The 26,415-nt window shown below is 26.8% G+C and overlaps 1 protein-coding gene across 1 annotated transcript; it reads left to right on the top strand.

Annotated features, from left to right (window-relative positions):
* The first annotated feature begins 5,554 nt into the window (after positions 1-5,554).
* On the top strand, positions 5,555-26,062 carry LOC107450846 (uncharacterized). Its single transcript, XM_016066759.3, has 9 exons — positions 5,555-5,711; positions 15,087-15,239; positions 16,605-16,688; positions 19,567-19,730; positions 20,693-20,744; positions 21,324-21,404; positions 22,491-22,595; positions 23,735-23,872; positions 25,887-26,062. Exons 1-9 carry the CDS (start codon positions 5,660-5,662, stop codon positions 25,931-25,933), a joined length of 876 nt encoding a protein of 291 aa, XP_015922245.1. The 5' UTR covers positions 5,555-5,659; the 3' UTR covers positions 25,934-26,062.
* Positions 26,063-26,415: the final 353 nt, after the last annotated feature.

The following is a 26,415-nucleotide window of genomic DNA, read 5'->3' as shown; positions in this document are numbered from 1 at the left end:
TTTTTGTGTTTTATTTTTATCCATTTTCTTAGTGTGTAAAAAAATAGTGTTCTCTTTTAAATATCCATGCAATAATATTGTATTCTACAAGTTATATAAAATTAAATTATCAAGTTATATACAACAAATAAATTCTTTAATATTTAGTTTAAAACTATTTTTTTATTATTGCAAAAAAGCATAATCAGTATCAATTGAGATAGAAAACATCATTGTAATGAGTAATTCAGCTAAAATTACAAAGAAGTTTTTTATGCCATTTATTTATAGTTTTATAAATGCTAAGGAATATAGATTTTCTAGGTGTGGTATAAAATAATTTGAGCATTTAATTATACGTTTTTACATTTTTTCAAACCTCATGATTAAAAATGACAAGTAATGTTTTTTTATTTTCTAAAAAAGATCAAAATCAATGTGGAAACACTAAAAAATAATTCATATCAATAACAAATCCTGAAATACGAAATCCTCTTTTTTTCTACTATTTCGGACTAAGAAGTTCTTGCAATTATTTATACAGAATCAGAAAGGAAATAATTTGTATGAAGGAGCTACTCAAAGGGAAATAACAAATATACTATAAATTTTAAAAATAAACTCTTTTTACAGAGGTTTTATATAATTTTACATACAGTATCAGATGAAAAGGTAAAAAAGACCTATGTAATAATATAAATTAAATATTAACAATTTTTAAATAAATCTATGTAGTTTTAGTAGTTATTCATAAAGTTGTGGCAGATGACCATACAGGAATTATTCTTATTTTATATGAGATTAAATGTTAGGAGGAAAACAACTGGCTTAAAGGATCTGATAAAAAAAAAAAAAATTTGTACGATAAGTTTGATTTTTATTTATTCTAATTACTATTTTAACAAAACATAATTATTCTTCACTGTTAGACCAATGAGATTATTTAAACAAAATTCATCAAACTAAATGATAAAATATATAGCAATTTCTTGATAATTTTTTTTTCAAGAATCACATAAAAATATTAATTTTAATATATCACATTTTAATAAGGGGAATTAAGGGATAAATAATAAATTAAATGTATTTTGCGTGAAAATATTCTTTTATTTAATAAGTTTTGTTATTATTATAACTGTGAACATTTTCTTTTATTTAATCAAATAATTTTGAAATTACTGCCAAACACTTTATTACAATATTATAAGTTTTAAACTATCTCCGTTTTGAGCAAACTATTGGCATTAAGGAAGAACAACCTAGTAGAAATCGGTAAAGAAAGAAAGATTTCACAATGAATTTTGCAATAATAGTGAGAAACTTAGCTAATTAATAATTTTTTTTTATATTATTGTACTGTGAGCCAAAAAAAATAAAAATAAAAAACGAACCACCGTGAATAACTTTTAATCTAATGATCGACCTAAAATATGTTAATTAGTGCAAGCGATGTTTTAAACAACGAAATCAGACACAAAAACGTACTTTATCTGAATAAACATACCTTTTTTTTCGGATTTGGATTTATGACTCCCAAAATATTAGTGGCAGGGTTGGGTTTTTGCCGTCAAAAACTGGTTTTTGACATGACAGTGGTAAAAACCGTGTTTTTACCGGTAAAAACCGTCAAAAAACTACTGTTTTCTTTAATTAATTTCATATAGCGGACAATATATTATTTTCACTTAATTGCCTTTGTAAATGATTGCTATTGATTTTGCAACTATATACACGTATTCTTATAGAAGGATATTCATTCATACAGAAATATTGTAACAACATACTTATTGAAAATAGTGATACTTAACTTTAATCATTATAGCTTGATTTGCAAAGGATTCAAAATTTTGCACTTCTTAAATGTTAGAAATAAACAAACAAACAAAAATACTTGGAACTATTAATAAATTCAAGAACTAAAAAAAGAATTTAAAATTTGGCATTTCTTAAATATTAGAAATAAGCTAAACAAAACTTTCAAAACTTGTAACTACTAACAAACTCTAAGTCAGGAATGACTTGACATTCTTCAGTAATGTAATATGCCAAACAAAATGATGCTTGGAAATGTTGAAAATTTTGTTTAGTATCCTAATATTTTACTTCAAATAGTATGATTTTATATAATCATGTTGGGAAAATGCAAAAATCTGTTCTTAAATATCTTTTAACAACTTTTTTTCTAATTTTATTGCCCAAAAATTAATTAATTTTAAATCATAAGCAGTTAAACTCAAATTAAAACACAGTTTTATCAAAACTATGGGTTTTTGACAGAGGGTTTTTTGACATGACGGTAAAAACCAGCGTATAAACCGGTAAAAACCGTCATGTGTCAAAAACTTGCCAACCCTGATTAGTGGTATTAAAGAAGTCGTATATTTAAAATGCGATTTCTTAGGAACTATTCGACCAATTTCGCTCACATTTGTATTTTGCCATTTAAAATTACATACTTTAAAATGATGTAAAAAATGTAAACCTTACAATTAAAAGTTTTAGCAATTATTATTATATAAAATAATAAATATTTACTGAAATTTATTTCTTGTATGGAATTACCTCGCTAAACGAATTTTATAATTGTGTGTAAAAATTTTACAATTCGCTTAAAAATTTCTCGAGTTAGGATGGAATACACAAAAAGTGAAATTAATATTAAGGGATACAAACTTTGAAACAGCTCTCCTGACTAAACTATTGGGACCATATTTTCCAGATATCGTCAACCCATTGTATTTTGGGCAGTCAAAAAAACATATCCGTTCAAAAAAAAGGTATGTTTATTCAGAGAAAGTACTTTTTTGTGTCTCATTTCGTATAAAATATCGTTTGCACTAATTAATTAGCTTATTTGAGGTCATCTCCTTCGAACCATTAAGGATGAGTCCTAGAACGTGGAGATCCGATCATTAGATCAAAAGTTATTTAGAGTAAAGCTCTGGATAGATTAATTAATCTATTAGATTAAGTGGCGACACGCCGCCATCTTGGTGACCGCAACTCATATTTTTAATCTGCATGAATGCAGTTTTCGTTGCGTGAGGATTTATTTATTTTTTTTTAATTTTCACATAATGGCAAGTGTTTTGAAAATAAAATTCAAAATATGACCTATAATAAGCTACATTTTCATTTATTACTCGAATCAGTTTATCTGATTTAAAAATCTCTATGAGCAACAAAAGGATATTCATTGTGAACATGGTGTCATTCATGTAAATGTAATCATTCATGTAAATCTGTTGAAAATTGGCAGAGATTCAGCAAGTAAGAGAAATATAGTTTCGAGTAAGTCGCATTTAAAGTTCTGGGATTAATTTTGTATGTAGATGCATAAAAGTTTAGCAACTTTAATACATTAATAGCATATCCATAAGATGCTTCTTCTCCACCATTTTCAGCGGTTTCAAGCTCTAATCTAGCCATTTTTCTTGTAGATAGATCTATTATTGTGTGACGCCTCATATGTTTTTAAGTAGCTACTAAAATTCTGCTGTCATTTTAATTTCATCATATTCATATTCCTTGACTGCTGGGCCTACATTTATTTCTAATTGTTCCAAAAGTGTCAATAGCCATATGCAACCTTCATCAAAAATGACAACAGCTAAATAAGTTGCAATTTCAACTATTCATATTGAACTGGCAATAATTCTTTTTCTTACATAATTTTTTTATAATATTTCAAGAAAACACTTAATATGATACCTCAAAGTTCGCTTGTACATTTCGTAGTGCGTCCTGCACCGTGATCATATTATGCCGTAACTTTCATATTTTTGCGAAAATCAATCCATTATTTTTTAAAATAATCGTAAAAGGATAAACTATCAAAAACTGCAATATTTTGATTTTTTGAAATTGTAACAGGGTTGTTCTTAAATTTTCTGAAATTTGATTTTATTTTTTTTTTACTTTCAAATCTTTATAATTTGAAAAGCAATAAACGTTTCAAGACATTTAACAAAACAGCATTTAAAATACGGTTTTGAACATGACCCTTAGGGATTTTATCTTCCTGTTTTAATTAGGGATTCTATTATCGTAAGTCACCCTCATCTTTATTTTAATTTGCTTTTCCATACACTATTTTTTTTATTTTGGCACCAGACATAGTTAGTAGCACTGTTCAAGTGTGCTCAGTGCTTCTGGCTATGTCATACTCAACTCTACACCCAACCCTATTCCTTTTTACCCGCATGATTTCATAATGTCAGGAAGCCATAATTTATCCAATTTTTTTAGGTATCCATCTTTAACTGAAAAAGTTGCAATTTAATTATGAATATTTCGATTTTTTTGTTTAAATAATGTGAATTTTTTTTTTTTTTTTTTTTTTGAAAAGTGTTAAGTGAAACTAATGTCGCGATATTTATACAGAAAATAAGATGTAATTCAATTTTTTTTTCTCAATTAAACTTATTTGCATTATTTTTATCATTGGACTGTATTTTTGCAACTCAATGGAAGAACTAACACTTTTTTACAAATTTATACATACTTTTAAAAAACTAATTTATATTTATGAAAATATAATAATAGATTTGCCAAGTGATTTAGACTCCGTACTTGGGACAGCTTCGTCGTCTATATTATATTATTCGTTGTCGATAAATATGAAAAGATAGCTAGCAGTAACGCGGTATATTCGTGTACTATAAATTTCGTTGAGGATGATGATAACAATAAAATTTTATTCAATTATAGAAAACCTTGCGGGAAGAATGGTTTAAGCCCATAAAAGCTGTGTGAGTGTGTGTCTGATTCGGAGAAAAACCGATCCATCTGCACTGCGTAATAACTCTCGGGATGATCTGATCTGGCTTTTCAAGTTATTGATTTTTCAAAACTTTATAATCCTTAAAATCCAACAGATGGTGATTCACATTCAATCGTTATTTTCGTGAAAAATGGTCATAAACACCGTTCTTCTCCTATGGTCTTTAATTATCATATTCTGTATCTCGACTTTATCATTATTAATAATTTTCTTATTCTCGATATTTATTTATTTATATCTCGATATTCTATGATGTTTCATTAACGAACATTCCTGCATTTATAAGAATATATTCTAAGAAATCGTTTTAACACTATTAAATAATATCTATATTATACGATGGATCAATATTTCACCACGTCCCAGTTCTGATTTTGAACAACCTATTCTAAGTCCGAATTTCATAATCGTTTTCTAATTTTTTTCGATTTAAACTTTGTTTTAGAATAAAATAAGATCGATCAAGACATCTGTTGTGCAATCGTTCAAAACATGAAAATTAATTTTTACACATTTCTTTCCGAAAAATGGAGAATATTTCCTATATTTTCTCTTTTAGTTATAGTTTTCTAAAATGTTAACATAAAGTACCTATAACCGTAGAAGCGCAACACTTAACTTATTAAAGTACATTTTTAAAGGAAATGGTTAAACGTGATACAATAATAACGTTTGAATAAATTCGAATGTAATCTACATTTACAATATGTTCTTTTAACTTGATAGCTACATACGTATTAATCGAGGTCGTCTGCAAAGGATGGTGGCTAAGTTGAACTCTGAACTCGGAGACAGATAATAATCGAAATTTATCTACTCGGGAAGTTAGATTTATTAGTGGCCATCACCCAGTTCGACCATTTACTAGTAATTTATCGTTCCATTCATACGTGAAAAATGAGTTATATTAGTTTATTGGTTTTTCTTGGTAGTTTAGGAGTTGCCTTGTGTAAGTAATAATCAAGAGACATATTCTTTTTTTATTATTTAGTGGTTACTGACTCAAAAAAATGACAAAAAATGTTTAAAATAATCGGAAGCGTTATTTTTATAATAATAAATGAGCATTTAAGAACAATAGCATTTATTTTAAAAAATGCTTGCTATTTTTCACTAAGATATAGTATATAGGGAATTATTCTCTCGAAATTGATGAACAATAAAATTCGTTTGCAACTAAAATGTTATTATTATTGTTTTTGAACAAATAGAGTTCTTAGTTTCATAGTTTATTCATTAAATTGTTAATTTAACTCTGCCAAATTTTACTAATAGAATGAAAGCAAAAATACTTTTGATGCTTTTCTTGTAAACATAATTAGGATTAATATAATCTCTTTAAAATGCATTAAAAAACATCATTATTTTGATATTTAATTTTTAAGATACTAAAATTTTTATATTCTAACATAAAATTTATAAAATTATGTAAAAAAATATTGATTTATAAATATTTATATAATTATTATTATTACTCCTGACTAATGGAAAAACATGATTTGGGGCAAAATTTTCGAAATTGAGTTTATTATTAATTTAGAATTCTCGTGCTCTCAGCTTTCTAAAAATACTTTACTTTTGTTCTTACTCTGATTATTTACAAAGTTATAAGAGTTTTGTGCAAAGTGATTACAGTGATTTTAAGTCTTTAAATACGTTTGTTTCAAAAATAGTTTTTTTTTCCACATTTAACACCACCTTAAACATGACATCTCATGCTTTTCTTCTTTTTAAATAATTGTCTACAATTTTTTATGAGTGTTTATTATTACAGTACAAATGTTTTGAACTACAGACTAAGAGAAAAAAGTAGATTTTCATTTTTTATGCATGCTTTTTCGCAAAGACAAGTACAGAATTTTTAAACATTTACTTTTTAAATTACATTGATCCCTAACTCAGTAGTATATGCACTTGATTTTCTGATAATAATTTAAAATATAGTTGAAAACCATATAGGTAAAATCCTTATGGGATTTTTGTTTCAGATGATAGAAATTTTTTTTGCAGCGTTTAGCGTACATGAAAAAAAAGGCCTTATTTTTACCTAAAAATGGCCGTATATAAAAAAAAAATAATAATGATAATTGTTCTTGATAGTTTTATTAGTTTTTACATAGAATAAACAAATAAACTAGTGTTTTAAAATTTTATATTAATATTTAAAAAAAAAGTTGTTGAAACTAGTTAACTAATTCATTCCTTATTGTACCTTATTATCGCATTTATGGTATGAAATAAATAAATAATTATCATTTTATTCAATGAATTACATTAACAATAAGAAAAAAATACGACTGTGTCTACAATTATTTGCAACAATATTGTCTGACCTCAAAACTTGTGTCACGGAAATTGTATTTTCAAATTCCAAAAATTTAAAACGTGTTTATTCATTCCCCCATTTGTTGATGATGCAAAATGATTTCAATTTCATGCTGTTTCTAATGAAAAACAAGAGGTTTTTTTTAGCCTGACTGCGTTAGTTGTTCAAGTTAAAACAAAGTAATAATTTTATAGCAACAAACTATTTCAATCGAATCCTTTTGTATTTTAATTAAATTTATTTTCCTAGTTCGACTACAGGAATTTTCTCTTCTTCTATACTTAAAGATCCTATATATCGCAAATTTTTACTTCTTTCTTTTTTCCGTAATATTGAAACAAATTAAGGGTATATTTATAAAATTGTAAGCCTTTTTATCGTATCTCATAAATTTATTTTTAACTACACTATGAGAACCAATCAAAATGTGTTATTCCTATTATTTTGAAAACTAGTCTCCGGCAATGAGATGCCTACTGATTTGTACATGGCAATGATCTGCATTTTTTTAATTGAAATTTTTAGAAAGCAAGGTAATTTCTTGAATTGGTGAAAGTTCTTTTTTTTAATGGTGAACACATATGGAAATTGAAATTAAAACAAACAAAATCTTACTGTTTTGACATTACTCTTACAAAAAAATTATATTTATTTGTTATGACTACCTATGTTTTACTCATAATTAATAACATTATATATAATTCTTCTCGGGTATTTTTTTAAGGAGGAAATTATTGTTTGATTGTCCCATATGCAAAAATAAAAATAGTTTTTAAAAACTGCGTTTTTTAAGTGGGCTAAAAATTGAAAAAACAATTTTTTTGTGACACTTGAAACGAAAAGATGGGATCGTATCACATATGCATAGGACAGGAAGAAATGTAAGTGGTGCTAGAAGCATATTGCAAAAACGATGCACCCCATGTTCTTCGTTTTGTGTGTGGCAATAATAAAATGATTAAACTTTTTTTAATCCTCTTGAAAAACAGGGTTTTTTTTAATTTATTTTTTATTTTTTTTAATTCTCTATTTATTTGTTTTTAATTTATTTTAGTTTTGTGTTTTCCTTATTTGATTTTGTCGAAAAAAACATCAAAATTTCTATTTGGGACAGATCCTGCAAGAAGCTAACAAAAAATTTGATTCGTCTTATCTTAGACTTAACTTAATGTTTTTAAAACTATAATATCAAACAAAAACACCATAAAGATACAGTCGGGTATTTATAAATATTCATTTTACCTTGATTTATTTTAATTTATGTATTTTAATTCAAATTTCTTTAATTTTAATTATTTAAATTATAATTAATAGGAAATTAATAATTGCTAGGGAAAGGAGCAATTTAGGAAAGTAATAAATTGGAACTTTGCATACACTTACCAACTTGCCACATTAAAATGAAATTCATCTTAATAATACTTGGAAGTAACTCACTATCTTACAATAATTATATTAAAAGTTTAGTTAAGGATTGTTGTTATCTGTAAAGGGAATTAAAAAAATATCTTATGAAAGAAAAAAATATTTTATTGTAATTTATATGTACAACGCCTTTTTGAATGAAGGGCCACATGCCCGAGTACCTAGGCATGTTGACGGGAATTATGGTAATTTTAACAAAAATAATAGTGTTTCAGACATTAATCTTTTTATCAGTCAACGTAGAAAAATATTTGCATAAAATTAAATCCTTTTAAATAATTATAATTCTTTTTTTAATCTTAATTATTTTTTTTCTTCTACCACCTAATACCTTCTTCTACCTTCTAATACATTTTAATAAAATTAAATTCTTTGAAGTGTTAAAAATCATTCAGAACTGAAGAATTCCGAACTGTTATATTTAAAAAAAATAATAATAAAAATAATAATATATAATAATATCAACTATACAGAAGAAAAAATATAACAATGAGGAAAAGAGATCATATAACATAAAAGTTTATTTTAAAATAAATTAACTGTAATGTTCTTGAATTTTCATTTCAAAATATTTTTAAGCAACTTTTTATAAACCTGCGATTAATAAAAAAAAATGAAATAAATTTTTAAATGTGAAAGCAGTTGAAAATTTCCATTACAATTTGGTTGGTGTTAATTTACAGACTAAAATTAATTATTCTTTTAATCAAATATTGTAAAAAAAAACACAGAAAAAATTGTTGGGGACACAGGTTGAAATTAAATCGTGACCACGAATCTACCATTGAAAAAATAAGTGAAATATCTACCTTGATTATTCATGGAAGAGAATGTGGGAATATTCCACATCAAGGTCAATTGATATGACAAGGTAATGTTACAGCGGTCAGCTAAAACAAACGCCCAAGTATCCTTGATACTTGAAACCAACAGACATTTTGTTGCTGAACTGCCAGATTAAACCGTTGATTGCTTATTAATATTCTCAAAATTTTTAATGTTTTGAAAAAATGGTCATTGACACTAAGGCTGGGTTTAGAAAAACACAAGGCCGTGCCAACATCTCCTTTTTTGATGAGGTTTTTGATTAAATTCTGATGAAGTTTTTGAATTAGATTTCGTTTTCGTCCATGTTTAAGAACAAAAAACTCTGCATTTACATTTTGTTTGAAAAAAAGTAGAGTGAAATAGGATTTCTTAAATTTTGATAAATTTAATTCAAACTAATATGAATATGTAAATGAATTTGTTGCTGAAAACGTGCCATGATGCATTTTATTTTATTGAAATAACATTTTAATGAGAGAAAAATAATAATTTTTGTTTTAAGGAAATGATTTATTTCTCGACTAATTTTTGAAATCGTTTTCTATCTTAGCATTTTAAAAATTTGATTTTAAGTGAAATATGATACATCAAAACACTTTATAGCTAAGAGACGACCCTGTTTATGATCCCAACTCATACATTATATAGATTAGAATATTAATTACTTCGTGGCATGGATTGACCACGACTTACTAGCGGTTCTTGACAGATCATGCATTATATTTAAGTAGCTTTGAATTGAATTAGCGAAGTAAGCCTTTTGCTCAAGTCTATAAGGGTCATTCTCACGAAAACTGTCATTTTTCTGATCATAAAATCCCAAAAAAGTAAAGTGAATAAAAAGCTCTGAAACTTTTTATATTAATAGAAATATGTAATGGCATTATAAAGAAACTATATATATCCTTTCTTTAAAGTAAACTTACTATTTAAATAAATTAATTAATTTCACTATTTAAAATGTGAGGGAATGATACTAATAATGAGGGAATGATATTTTATTTTAATACATGTTTTTCTCTAAGTTACAGCTACCTCAAGTTTGAAAATGATAACATACTAAGTACTAATATTTATTATAGTTTAGTTTTATATATTTAATAGTTTTTACAGGTTTGGGAATTAAAATTGGCTTTCACGATTGTCGCATGGAATGGGTGGTAGAATTCTTCTTTTGATGTCTGTTTTTGTGTAGCTATGTATGTCTTTTGGAAAGGACCATTTGTATTTTCCTACATTTGTGGGAACCATTATATCAATTGCTAAATTTTTTGAATGTAAGATCTTTACTTCTCCGGGGTATAAAATTTTTTTATACTCAACTAGTACCCAATCTCCTATTTTGTATTCCTCTATATTTTGGTTTTTGCTAGCGCATAATGGAACAGAGATTTTAGACTCATACTCATATGCAGTTCCCAAATTGTAATGTTCACACAAAATTGATGCATCACATGCAAAACACGAAAGAGAGCGAAAATTTAATATGTTATTCCTTGAACTGTATGCAACTTGATGAACTTTCATAGTGAATGGTTTTATTCCTGCCTCAATTAATTTATCACATTTTTTATGTCTTCATTTGTAACTTCAAATAAAGTTACTAAGCAATTTTCTTTTAATACAGAAATAAGTGTTTTGTAATTATGCACATCTTTTCCTTCTGTCACTTTCCGATCTGCTGTTCTTTTCATAACAGCTCCAATTCCGGTGGGAGCTCCTTTTCCTTGTCCGGATTCATTATACTAGTTCCAAGTAAAGTTTAGAATACCAGGAGTAAGCTGTTTTATATGTTGAGATACAGATCAGATTAGGATCAGATGAAACATTTTCTGTTTCTATATTGGGCTGATGGTCCATCACTTAGCATATGAACATGTTTTACTTCATTTGTACTCAAAATCCACTTAAAAATTGGTTTGAGATGTGGCCATATTGCTGTTGCATCATGTCGAAGTGAGAGACTTATTGTAGCAAAAGAGTTGGAAACTACATTATCACCTTCTTTTTCGTAATAAACTCCTGTGTGTATAGTTACCTGTTGCCTACCACTTCCAAAATGCACTGGCTGAATCTCTTCACTATATTTGCAACTATAATTTTCGCTGAAATCAATGCGTACTATTATTGAATCTGTTGATAATTGTTTTTTCAGTTCATTCATAGTTTTATACTGATGAACTCTATTTGCAATATGGACCATATATTTTGGTAAGTTGCCCTCTAGCTCTTTAATTAAATTGGATATACTAACTTTATATTCTATCTTAATTGGTTTATTAGAAATCTTTTCTTGGTTTTTAACAACATATTTATTTTTTTCTAATACCCACTTTTTGTACTTGATTACTTCCTTATCATTAAACTCTTTATAAATCGGAATTTTATCTTTACAATTAGGACATTTTCTGAACAAACAATTTTCACAGCTGGAATCACAAGTTATTGCTTTTATTAAACATGTTGATGATTTATATTCAGTAATATTAATCTCATAAAGTTTTGCGATAATCATTTCCATATTAGCATGTACTATACACTTACATATATCTCTATCGTTAATTGTTGGTTGTTTTACCCAAAATGGACGCATTCGACAAAAAGTAGGATAACTGATTCGACGATTTGGGTTTTCACTTAAATATTTTATATGTAGATTTCTTAGTGTATCAAGAGGCACTCTCTTTTGCTTCTTTATCTTTTTTCTTGTGATGCATTCCTTTTTACCTGAGAGTAATCTGGATACATCATCAGATTGAAAAAAAAGCAACAAAGCTTTCCGAAGTTTCATAAGTTATGTTATTTTTATTTAATTTTGATTTTGCCGATTCTTTATGTTTTCTATATTTTAGAAATCGCTTTGCAAAGCACAATGCTCTGTACTTTTTCAAAATTTTTCCACTTAAAAGTCTATGAAATAACTTCTTTTTTCTGTGAGTCTTTGCTAAAGTTTTAAAATTAGTTCCCACTTGCAAACATAGTGCTTCACTAAAAACCAATTAATTTTATTATATAACCTATTTTTATTAAAAAAAGAAAAATCAGGAACCAAAAAAAAAAATTTAATAATATACTCATCTTGAATCATTCCCTCATTTTATACATTAGTGAGGGAATGATAGTGAGGGAATGACAAATTTAATAAAATTTAAAAATAACAGTTAGACCTAATTGATTTCTGAAATCAATCACATACAATTATATTCATACAAGAAAGCAACATATAATTATCCTCTTTGTCGATGAAGTTATATTTTATTTTACTTTAAAAAACGACATGAGGGAATGACAAATGTAAAAAATTTTACCTGATTTGATTCATTCAAATTTATTCCACAGCAAAGTTTCTTTAAGTTGAAGATGGAAACATACTGCAATTTTGTTTTATGATGCCAGTTGTTAACTGCTAAAGTTTTTATTAAAATATTTTTATTCTAAGAAGATTGTATGTGATAAGAACATTGTTGTGAGGGAATGATGCGAAACACTAGGGACAAAGTTTAAAATAGTGCTGTGGCAATATTTTTTATCAGAAATTAAATTTAAAATTGATTTTCTGAATTCTATATTTCAATATTCCGAAATAAAGAGCACGAATTCGTAATTTTTTTATTTTTTTTTATTTAAGAAACAATTTTTTCTTTTTTTAAATTAACAGTGGGGACAAGTGAGGGAATGACATATTGGTATATTTTAATTACCTAAAATAAATAAAAAATAAAAATTGATAATTTTACTTTTATTCTTTTGCTAGCCTCTTTCTGAAAGACACTTTCCCTAAAAAAATTTTTTTATATGTTGTAAAACAAACATAAAATATACTGGGGACATGAAAATGATTGTTTTTGTGAGAATGACCTATACAAATATATGTTAGCTTTGCTCAAAAAGATTCAGACTAAAAGATTTAACTCTCTCAGGAGTTAGCCTGTCTTATGAGTTAATAATATGGTGCTAAAGATAGAAATAGAACAATTCATTTCTTTATGCGCAACGATAAGCATCATACACAAAATTTATCGTTGAAGCTAAATTTCTGCCCTGCATTTCTTTTTAATTAAAAGTTATTAAAATAAAAGACTTTATGACAATTCATACTGTAATAACAATGTTTATAATTCAATACGACATGTCTGTCGTGTGAAAGCAAAAGCGGAATAATAAAGCTTATTAAGTTAGGAAGATTGGTAACAATAAAAATAATTCATTATTTCAATTTGGTAGGGAAATGTAAAAGATGTAGATGCTTTAGTTTAAAGTAACTCTTTCATGATACATCTTACGAAGATGAAAATTTCTACTGTTATCTTGCGGGCCAAAAAGTCTGAGGTCATATTATGTTCTTGAATACGACAGATAAGACAAAAATTATCTATTTGCAACTGGATTTCTTTTAAAAAGTAACTGCATGTCTGTCCACAGTGCTTATTCGAATTAGATATTTATATAATGTTTTTACTTTTTTTTTCGATTGACCTAAAAATGAACTTTGATTGAATAGAATGCTTGCTTTTAACATATGAGAATTGTAGAATAAATATGAACAGATTCTAAGGTGGCACTATCCGGAGGACCAAGGAAGCTGAGAAAAATCTTGCCCTCATTTTTAATTTTTCATGGATGAAATTAATTTTTTTTCTAAACAACATGTTTTTTTTAAAGTGCTAAAGATTCATTTGCATGATCCCAATAGTCAGAGAAACACACGGGCATACAAATTGTGTACATAGACATGTAAAAAAGCATTTCATAAAATGATTGTACTTGCTAATCAGTCAGAATCGTGTGAGAAATAATGTTCTTGATTAACAAGCGGTAGCATAATTTTAGTTTTAAAGTTATAATTAATGTGATTTTTAACACTTTATGCACCAAATTAATGCATTCGCTAAGTTATAAAAATTACATTTCTAGAAAAAAAGCGATAGATCGTTTATAGTTGCGCTGATTGAAAATTTCTCTAAAAGAAAAAAATAACTACAGTTTCTTGCAGAACTCAAATATAAATGTTAAAATTGAAAAACATTGGAGAAAAACAAATTATCTGAGAAGAATGCATGCAGCAAAATAACTGTGTTAACAGTTTTTACATTATGGGAATTTTAAAGTTCACTAGGCCTTATTTGTTCGAATGTCCTGTGAAAGGGAAATAATATCACAAAAATATAGTAGAAAAATGTACACAAGAAATAAAATGAGCATTAAGGTGTCCAAACTTAGGAGCGCTCTCCTGACCAAACTATTGGGACCATATTTCCCAGATTGCGGATATCCCCTATTTTTTGGAGGTCAGAAATCCAAATCCATTGGGAAAAAAGTTTTTTTAATTCAGAGAAAGTACGTTTTTGTGTCTGATTTCGTAACATAAAATATCGTCTGCACTTAATAATTTAGCATATTTAAGGTCACCTCTTCGAGTCATAAAGATTGAGTCCTAGAACGTGAAGATTCGATCATTATATTAAAAGTTATTCGGGGTGATTCGTTCTTTTTTGCGCTTTGTACATCACCTTTACATTATTATTATTTAGATTTCGGATTTTTTACTTCGGAATTTTTGATGGAAATACATTAAAAAAACAATGTTATCCTTATAATCCGAATATTTCAATTAACCGAAGGAGATCCAGTTCCAATCACTGCGTATAATCTAGTAAATACTGAATTTTCACGTTTTTTATTGTTACTATCAAGACTCGTAAAAGAACCTTCTAATATAATTTTTTTTTTAAAAATTGGGAATAGGTTCTAATTGTCAAGATTTATCTGGATTATGGCGCAACCAACTGGGATCTAACATGACTATCATTCACAGAACGAACGGCAAAATCACTGGAGAATACAGTACAGCAGTTGAGAGTAAACTCAATGCAGCAGTAGTTACTTCCAACATTACAGGTAAAATATTTGGGCAATTAAATTTTTTAAAACGATTTTTGCATTAAAATATTGTGCACCCTTTTAAAAAGCAAACGTATGCTCCTTATATTTGTAAGAAAATGTCATCCCTGTTATCGCAACTAAACAGAAAATTAGACTTAGCAAGTAAATGTCAAAGTCATTAAAATTAAAATTTGTAATAATTAGTATTTAGAACTATATTTAAACAGTATGTGTTTATTTAAAATCAATGATGTTTAGTATATAAACTATTGCTAAATATTTGAACGTTCTTTATACAATGTTTAGCATGTCTTTGTATAGACATATGTTTTATTGTGTTTTTATATATAATATCTTTGTGTACTTTATATATATTTTTTATATATTTTATCTTGAAAAATAAAAATAAAAACTTTTTTTTCAGAAATCATATTTTAATATTGAGAGTTTGAAAGATATAGGGCAAAATTAACGGTTGCTATCGGCCATAGGGCGACTAAATACAACAAAATGGCGATTAAAAAATTGTCTGACAGTGGACGAAAAGGCTTTCTATGTGCATTTTATAATTTTTAAAAATTAAATATGAAATTATGAAGATTTTATTCTACTCTCAAAATTTCTCTATTTCATGCCTATTTCCTATTATTCTTTTTCATTTTAGAAATGAACGTTGTAATGTTTACCATATTTTGATAAATGTTTTGCATTATTAATATCAACATTTCTCGTATATTCAGAAATCATAATTTAATTTTGAGAATAAATAAATTGGGAATAAATTCAATAAATAAAAAATCTACTTATTATTTTGAAAATATTTAAAGAATGAATAACGAATGAAATTTTTTCATTGTGAATTTTTAACAATACTAGTCTTGAAAATGGGTTTTATGTTAGGCAGTTAAATGTACAGGCATGAAGTAGCATCAAGGCGAGTTCATAATTTGATTCTATTGTATGCATAAACTGAACATGACTGAACTGAAATTGCGGTTTTCGTTTAAATAAAAATAAAAAATAAACGTTGAGAATAGTTATCAGATCAATATTAAATAACTAATGGAAAATTAGTTGTATACAAATTTTATGCCAGGGTTTTGTAACCGATAATGTTGTTTTAACTCTCGGAACCCCTGTGACCTTCCCACGGAATGCAAGAGTTCCGCAGAACACCATTTGGGAGCCATTGCTTTGCATTAATAATATCGACATTTTTTGAATTGTTTAAAATTTTGAACTTTTGAAAAAGTGGCCACAAGTTTTAAAACAGTAATGACTGTTTAAAATGCTTCAATTGACCACTGGCCAATAGCAAAATTTCTTAATTTTGCCCTATATTGAATGTTATTTTTATTTAAGATTTGAATTTAATTGTAGGAACATTTACATCTTTGGACGACGGATCACTACTGTCTTTCACTGTTCTATTTAATCGCGGAAAATCTCTAACGACCTGGGTAGGTAAGTCATTCTTAACTTAGTAAAGTTATTGATTTATTTAAATAGTTAACAGTACAGTAATTGTACTACGGTTAACACATACCTTTGTGAACTTAGCATACCTGTTATGGAAGCAGCTAATCAACATCTCCAAAGCAAATTACCAAATCACGTCATATTACGCTATTTCATTCCTTGTTATATAGTTTAGATATGGTAGCATCGTTGAATCTAACAATATTTGGTATTTAATCTATTTCGTCGATACAGACAATAATGTGACCAAGACCAATGAAAAAATGGTTAATTCAACTGTTTTTTAAAAATCCTTTTAAACTTTTTTTGAATAAACAAAATAATTAAAAAATAAACTAATAGTATAGGAGCATTTACTTGCGACGGTGAAATGGCTAAGAATCCAATATCTTCTGATATCATTTTCTTCCTTTTTTAGTACCGTAGCTTTCTTTCCCTTCCCCCCTCTTTTTAAGAACAAATTAAATTATTTTTCAACTTGAAAAGATGTGAAGTGATTATGCCCAACCATAAGATTTAAATCAAATTTAATTCGATACTTGTAAAACGCCACGCGTGTTGTTCGAACCTGATTGGCTTTTGAGTCTGCTAATTCCACGATTTACCTACGATGACGTCATTTGTAGGTATCCGCTTCATGCTTCGAGTGAAAAAAAATGTTATCTATGCTGTATAATGTTATGCTCTGAGCGAGAAAAAGAGCTTTTGAAAAATACAGTTGGAGGAAAAGATAATTATTACTCACTATTGAGTCAAATTTAAATTGCCAAAGAAACTATTTTATGTTACAAATTTAAGATATGGTTGAATCACATAGAACTGTTCAAATTTACTGCAAATTTCAGACACGCTAAATTGAACATTATTAGCTTTATGACACAATACTGTTGAGTAAATAGAACAGAATCGTAGTTAAATTTAACACCTTACTAAGATTACGGCAAACTTATATCGTATTATAGTTCAAGCAATCAATATTTTGAAGAGCTGAAACCAAATTTTATTTAGGGGCATGCTAAGCAAGCAAATTTTAATTAAAATTAAATTTTTAAAATAAATGAAGGAGATGAAATATGTTTTAATAAAACAAAATTAGAATTTTTGATAATAAAATTTTACGATAAATTGTAAATATGAAAAACTAAAAAGTTGATTATAATGACTTAAAAATTTAAGTAATTTTTTATCCATTTATGTTTTTTATACAAAATACTCCTCATTTTAAGTTTGGAGTTGAAAATTAAAGTATTATCCTATGATTTTTTTGTCAAAAGCATTTTTATTTTGATAAATTTCAAATTCATTCATTGTGAGCTTTTATTATTTATTTCTTTTAACATTTTTGAAATAGGAAATTTTATAACAACATTACATTTTATTAAGGTAAATACATTATGTTATGAATTTTAAATCAACCTTTGATTCTTTTAAATTATAATCGGAGTAAAAAATATTTCTAAACATTTATTTCGTTTCATAATCATTAAAGTTGTTGGCGTGTATTGAGCATTCCTGGAAAGTTATGAAACATAGCGTCAATAAAAGATAAGACTTGAGACAGTTTAGGTTAAATATATTTTGAAGTAAACATTCTTAAACAATGTTTTTCAAAGCTAAATATAGGTAGTAGCGAAAACAACATATTTCTTGAAATTATTGAGCAGCGTAATATTTAAACAAGGTAGAAATAAATTTAGCTTTATTGATATAATTTAATAGTTATTTACTTCGAATTAAACGCATTTTTCTTTTTTATATCTACAAAAAAATTAAAAATTAGATTTGTCGAATTATTTTGAGAAAAAAAAACCTTTAACAAAAAAAAAAAAAAAAAAAAAAAAAAAAAAAAAACAAACAATTGCTGATCAGAGTGCAGTTTAAAAATAAAAATATAAATTATATTAAAAATAAGAAATTTTAAGTTATTTAAAATCTGGGGGAATTGGGTTCTTGCACTTTAAGAAGAAGATCACGTATACCCACACATGTGATCTTTGAGATCAGCGCCAGATGATTGTTTATAAGCAAAGTGGTGTGTTAAAATTAAACGAAGTTATTCCACATAAGTTAAATTGTTAATTAACGTGAAGTTAATTAAATACAATGCCGTATCGCACATCGAATTTGTTGAAACATAATTCTTTCTCGTCTATGTTCTTTAATTAACTTATATTTATTATTTGTTTATGTATTTCATTGTAATCGAGGTCTATACTTGCTTTGTGTACCTGGCAACTTCAATACATAATTTGCTTGTTTATGTTCTACATGGCTTCATACCTTTCTTTGTGTTAAGTAAGGAATATATAGTAAAATAATTGAAATCTTTGTGTAAGAATATAGAATGTGTCACATAAGAGAACTAATATTTGACGGGCTTGACTTACTCGAAAAGGAATGGAAAACACAGTTGCTAAGGTAAGCAAATGTCACGTTTCAACAACCAATCAGGATAGAAATACCCACACTACGTCACTTGCAAGGTCCCATAGGCTTAAAAGTAACGAGTTTTCAGCAAAAAAATTTAAAACTTTAACATACATAAAAGTTTTATTATATCTGATCGAAGTTTCTAACTTATTATTTCAAATTGTTACTTCAAAGCCAGGCATTATAGGACTGGTTTGTATTAATTTGTTCTTTCAGCCAACCTGAATGTTTTTATGTAATATATTTCATACATTTAACCTGTACAGTCTGTCTATGTTCTTTCAGCCAACCTGAATGTTTTGATGTAATATATCTCATATATCACCTGTACAGTCTGTCTGTGCTATTTTCACTCCTTTTATTCTTATTATTTTTTATTAATTTTGAACAATTGGTTTATTTAAATATTTCCTTCATTATGATTTAATCACAGGTCAGTGTCTCGTTTGTGATGATGAAGAAGTTCTTTTCACTTCTTGGGTTCTTAGATCCTACATACAAAAGAGTCCAGATAGATGGATGTCCACTCGTGTCAATCAAGACGTGTTCAAACGAGTTCCAGGAGAGGAGAATATTCCCTTTCATTTAAGGAGATTGGTATATTGCAATAACACACGTTCTACTTTTTTTTCTCGAATACTGTACAAACTTAAACTTCAAATAAAGCATACTAAAATTGCGTATCAAGATTTACCCCTTATAAAAACAATTGGGTACTTGCAACTTGTAAAGAATAAGGGATTAGACCCAACCATGTGATTTAAATCACATGGGCCTAATCACGTGGTTGTGCTAGGTGGTTTAATGTTACAGAAATTAGGCTTGGTTTATTATCACGCTTAATGAATTGGATAGCGATTTAATTAGATAGCTGTAAACAACGTTACGCATCTGCGTCGAACCCCATTCTGAATCTAAGCACAAATGACGTCGCTTTCAGGTATCCAACTGTCAATAACAATTGATAGCTAATTTTATTTTAAACACGTCTTGGTTTGTACAAGAATATTATTTTAAAGTTATAAACAAAGTACAATTTTTTTGTGTGTGATTCCAAAAATAATGGTTTTAAATAATTGTTTTCTGAGTGCAAAAAACATTTAAACAAACGATTTTAGTTTAAAACATTGGTTATAGTTTTTTAGATAACTTTAAAAATGTTTTAAATAGTGCTTAAAAATGTTATGACTTCCTTTTTATAATTTATGGTCCTTTACCAAATCATTAAAAATTTAAAAAAACTTTTATGTTCGAAACAAAACAAGCAAAATATAATTTTTTGTACAAACGATTTCATGTATACTGGTTTTTTAGAAAAATTTTCTAACATTAGTAAACGGTTAAATAACAGAAAAATACATAAATAGTTTCCACTGTTACATTAGAATATATAAAAAAGCGATGGAATTTCTTTCTTCCTAAACATTGTAGCCCAAATAGGGGCTTAGTGTCACAAACGCGCGATGTTAGATTCAAACTTTTGTCTTAGGTTTCTATACCTATTAGAGTATATTTGAATTAATTTTCAAAAATTTATAACTTCTCTTTTTATTATTTAGGGTCCTTTACCGAAAGATGAAAGATCTCAAAGATGTGAAAAGAATATAAAAGGTAATACTAGGAATGTTTGATTTTAGAAATAAATCTTATTTCTGTCTCTGACGTGTTCGTATGTTGTTCTTGTGTACGTATGGTATGTATTGCATGCACATACGCAATGATAGCACGATTTCGAAGATTTCAATAGGAAAACCATTTTAAATTACAATAGTAGATACTTTTCTTTCTCCATAATGGTATTTTTAATGCATACCATTTACTTTGTGGTGCATGAGGAGTTTTAAGTCGTTTAAATAAAATAAAAAAATAAAAAATACATACCATTTTACCTGATTCTTAACGTTACAGAAGATTACATATACAACATTATCTACATAAGAAAAAATATAAACAAATTATGCATTTCCACATGCAAAGGAACATGAAATGGGTAATTTATTTTTCATAAAAATTAGTTTGATGAAAGTTGCAACATAAAATGTTAATTAAATATAAAGATGAAAATTTTAATAGAAAAAATTTTTATGTATTATTTATTTTGCATTTCTTTATGAATTTTATCCTTGTTCAAAAAATTTGTTTTCTTCAAAAAAACAAAAATATAAAATGTTTTAAACTAACTACTTTCAGCTGCGTCGAGTGGCAAGTGGGTAGCTGAAAATGGAGATGCAATTGGTTTTGAGGACTGCCATGAAAGTGGAGCATTTCTGGGTAATAAATTAAAATATGATTTATTTTTCTTATGAAAACTGCTAACAACTTTTTTATTGTAGCACTAAGAACACTTTTATGGTCAAAAATAATTAAATCACCGATATTTGTCTAATAATTATTACATACGTACAATGGAACGACGAAAAAAAAAAACTAACAACTTTCAATAATTTTTTTATCTAAAGATCGGATCTTCACTCTTAAGGACTGAATCTTAATGATTCGAAAGGGTTACCTAAAATTTGCTAATTAATTAGTGCAGACGATATTTTAAGTTACGAAACCAGGCACACAAACATTTTTATTTATTTTTTTTGTGGAATAAACCAGAGAATTTGAATTTTTAAAAAGCCGTATTTTTAAAATTAAATTTCTCTGGAACTATTTAACCGGTGTAGCACAAAATTAGAATTAGTCTGTAAAATAATGTAAATAATTGTATATCTTACAATTCAATGTTTTTTCGACATTTTTTTTAAAAATATAATAACAATAAATACAATACAATTTAAATATTATAAAAAAAATAATGAGTATTTACTAAAAGTAATTGCTTGCGTTTAATTATCTTTGAATAAATGAATTTTATTTTTAGATTTATTTAAAAAGTTCTCGAGATATGGCGAATTTAATTGATAACAATAATTTAATTGTCTAGAAAGTAATATCTGATGCATAAATAAGTATAAGTCAGACATTGAACTTTTTATACTCAAAATTATTTTAAATCTTTATGTACTTATCGCATTGTTTCGCATTTTTTATCATTTGATTCATCGTAGAAATATAATATTTCAATATTGCTAATTATACAATATTTCATAAGCAATACTTCATTTGTCTAGATAGCAAAATTTAAGTTGTCTTATTTCCCTCCTCCAAGACCAATATAGGGGCTCATGTTAATTTTTACCCCTTACTAAGTGGAAGGTACTTAACTGTTTATCCCTGGTCAGAATTTTTGAAAATCTCTTTTGATGTACCAGTTTTGACGATTTTTGTGCTATTTATACTAACAAAGTTAATATTATGTTGATTCTAATTTATTGAGTATATAACAAAGAGCTGATTTTTCTTTCATAGGCGATCATAAGAATAATTCTGTTGCTGGAAGAAGTGACGGTGGACTGACATTCACTGCTTTAGGGATCACTTCAGGGTCTGAAAGAACTGTTAAAGGCTGGGCAGGTAAATAATTTCTTGTTTTTTAATTGAGGTTTATTTGCAGACAGCTTCACTGAAACTACAAGTATGAAAGTATACATTGTAGTATCTTGTGATCAGATTTTGAATTTACTTCACATTTGTTCTTACACCACTCTCTTCTTTACTTTTCACTCAATACATTTTGTAATCTTTAATTTCCTGGACTTTTGAAAATACACTATATTTTCGTTTCTTTTATGTAGTGTTGAAATTGAGAACATTTTATGTTAAGAAATAGTAATCTTTAGAAAGAGTTTATTTTTTTCTTTCAGTTGCAACCCTATCTAAAGTTCTAAACCTACATTGATATATCATGCAAAATCATTTTTTCTCCGAATCATCATTTATGGGAGTAAACTGCTCCCAGTTGTCTTCATTTATTGCAATGCAGGTGTCAGTTTTGAAATTTTCAAGAGAAAAATTACAATTTTTAAATATTTTTCAAGAAAATATTGAAATCCTTAAAATTTCAATGAAAACATTTAACTTTTAATCAGCTTAAAATTTCAACTACCCTGGAAAAAAAACTATTTACTTTTTTATAGACAGTTGAATTTTTTATGTCAATAGTTGAAGTGTCACTGTTGCTAAAAAGGTAATATTTTTTATTGGAGAGAGTAAATGTCACTATTATTTCTTTAAAAAAAACTGTGTCATGAAATAGAAAATTGCATCCTATTCTAGTTTCTTTTACCCAATATTTTTTTAAAACATAAATACAATATGCATGCTGATATATCACGATCTTTGTTTAAAAACTTTATTAGTAATATAATTTTAAAATAAAGCCTTTTTGTTAAATGATAATTTTAAAAATATATTTTACAAATAATGCAAAATATATTTTTAAAATTATAATTTTAAAAATATATTTTGCATTAGTTTATTTGTATATTTCTATTTATATGTTTCTATTTAATTTATAAAATTTGCAATATTTACAAAATATATACACAAGTCATAAAATAATATTTATAAAAATAGTTTTTTTCATAATGAGCGAAACATCATATATAATTATCAATTATAATATTAACCAATTTATAAAAATGATTTCATTATTTTTCCTAATTAAAATAATTTACATTTATTTGCAAATATTTCTTTTATAATATTATTAGGACATATCTATGAAGGATTAGATGAAAGGATTCTACAAACAGCCTGGCTTCATCATTCTTTTTCAAGTAATTGCAGGGATCCATTCAGTGATGTGAGACAAGGACTGACCAATTACACTTTCGATTCCACTTATGGAGGTATGTGAACTTTTTATTTTTAGTTTAGTAGGTACAGAGAATAAGTATTAAATTAGATAGCGTCACTTTTTAATTAATGCTTTTTTATGCTACAGGTTATGATGCTCGTATGTTGGATAGCAAATATTTGCAAAAATTCTAGAACATTAATGTGTGCATTTGGAAAACAATTAGTTCAAGCATTTTACATTTACTTTATTTTGTTTAAAGATACAGTAATTAAATTCATTCGGTTTTGATAAGCTATTTCTTCAAACTATGTTATGATTAACGTACGTCTAATAGCAAAAATTTACGACAGTTACACTGATAAACAAATTTCAAAAAATTGCCCATATCTAGGTAGACAATGCATTTTCTAAGATAATGCTGATTCAAAATATGCAAACTACTTATCTCCATCACCCATCATGTTTTAGATGTACAGTGCGCTTAGAAAAGAAGGAAAAATGGACCACTCTGAATAACTTTCGATCAAATGATCGGATCTTCACATAATGATCCGATTTTTGGATCAAAGGTCATTCAGGGTGATCCGTTTTTTTACTTTGCAAACTATACTTCGACAATCATTATATATTTTTTAGATATTTACCGTTGCATTGAGTACTCACAAATGTGGCGTTAGCTAAGAGTAGTGGGGTTAATTTATGTAACATATATACATGGTTTGCAAGTTACTCAAAAGAAACCTATTTTTTCCAGAAAACTGAATAACACTGAAAGAATAGAAAAAACACTAGAAAATTGAAGAGACTAGACAAAATGGAAGAAACTAAAAATGTCCAATACAATTGTTTAGCAAGAAGTATTTTAAGTATAATTTAAATTCAAACTAATTAAATTAAGTATAGTACTAGACAGTTCAAAGTTTTTTAAAACACCCCTTTTTTTAAAAAATAGCTATTTTCCATTTTTTTAAAAAATTTTATGCAAAGTTCTATGATTTTTATTATATTATTTAAGAACAAGTTTGAGTATTCGTAATTGAAAATATGTTATACCTTGTATTGCAGAATTGTCTAGCTCAAGATATAACACACATAAATCCATACACTAAAAATACTTCTTTAATCTGAGGTATACTTTAGTGTTGTGTTCTTGCCTTGATATTATATCTCGAGCATCCTCACTGTTGCAAACGGTAAACAGAAAAAATCACCAAGAAGAACATATTGCATCAGAAAAAAGCATAAGAAGAAAAGCTTCAGAAAAAAAATCATTACTTTACTTATATGAATTTAATGTACTGCCATTAAGCGAGTTGAACCAGGATTTAATGTAATTAAATATCTATTCGTATGAAACTAGATTTTTTTAATTTGATTAACTTACCTTCAAAGATTAGTATAAAAATTATAAAAGAAACTTTTCACATTACGTACTATTTTACAAAAATTACTTTAAAGCATAGTTACTTTTGTTTCATTTAATAAAATAAAAAAAACCAGTTCCCAACAAAATGGCTACATTTTTTCTTTTTCATAACCGTATAAGCATAATATGTCCAAGTCAGATGTTGAACTGGATCAGTGTCCCACTATAATTCAATCGATTTCCATCTGCACTATTCTTATTAAACAATTTGACTTTCTATTGGCTGCATCTCTAACTGATTGATCATTGATGGATTTCTAGTGGACAGGAAAATGAAGTGACGTCAGCTTAAACATATCTATTAAGAAATATTATTCGTTTTTATGAAACCAAGTTTATCAGAATTTCATCATTATACCACGATTGTATCGGAGAGGTACTAATGTTTTGAAACAAAAATATCCAACCACTTTGTCAGGTTTTAAAATAATAAAAATCTATTTATTAAAAAAAAAAAACTGTGTCCGAAATAGCACAAAATACGGATTAGTTGAGAGTCTCATGGTGATTATTATTTTAAATTCCTTAAAAGGTAGATTTTATTGTTTGTTAATAGTGAGTACTTTTACATTAGTAGACTATAACCGTGCATTCAATTTTACATTTTAATACGGATAAAGTTTTTTTTTTTTTTTAGAAACATCATTTTTCCAGAGAATTGTTAACTTAGTGAGATCAGGATGAATTTTACAGAGGAGATGAAGCAAGATGATGGAAACAAAATATATTTTCCTCAAATTTTCTTAACAATGAATTGTAGATTATGTAAAACTTTTCTTTTATGTAATTTTTTATAATAAAAAGTAAAACCAGTGTTATTAATTTATTAGCGTCTTACAAGTATTTCATTTCCGCAAAAAAAAGTACAAATTACTAATTAAAATTTCTGCAAATTAATTGCAATTTTATGTTGCCAATTACAAAAAATTATCATTTTACCTGTCGCTTAAAGTTGCTAATCTTAAAGTTGCTAAAGGTAATTTAGCAACTTTAAGAAATCATAATTTATTTTAAATTAGCTATTTGTAAGAAACTTAAATTTAAAAATGTATTGTCGAATTATATTTGAAATCGTTTAATTCACAATTTGCTTCAATAGTAAAAACTATAGTATTTTAAACGAGTTATTTTGATTATTCCTTTTGATGTAGGACCTATCAAACAAA

Source organism: Parasteatoda tepidariorum, chromosome 6 (assembly GCF_043381705.1).
Source record: "Parasteatoda tepidariorum isolate YZ-2023 chromosome 6, CAS_Ptep_4.0, whole genome shotgun sequence".
Taxonomy (NCBI): domain Eukaryota; kingdom Metazoa; phylum Arthropoda; class Arachnida; order Araneae; family Theridiidae; genus Parasteatoda; species Parasteatoda tepidariorum.
This window is presented reverse-complemented; position numbering and strand designations above follow the sequence as displayed.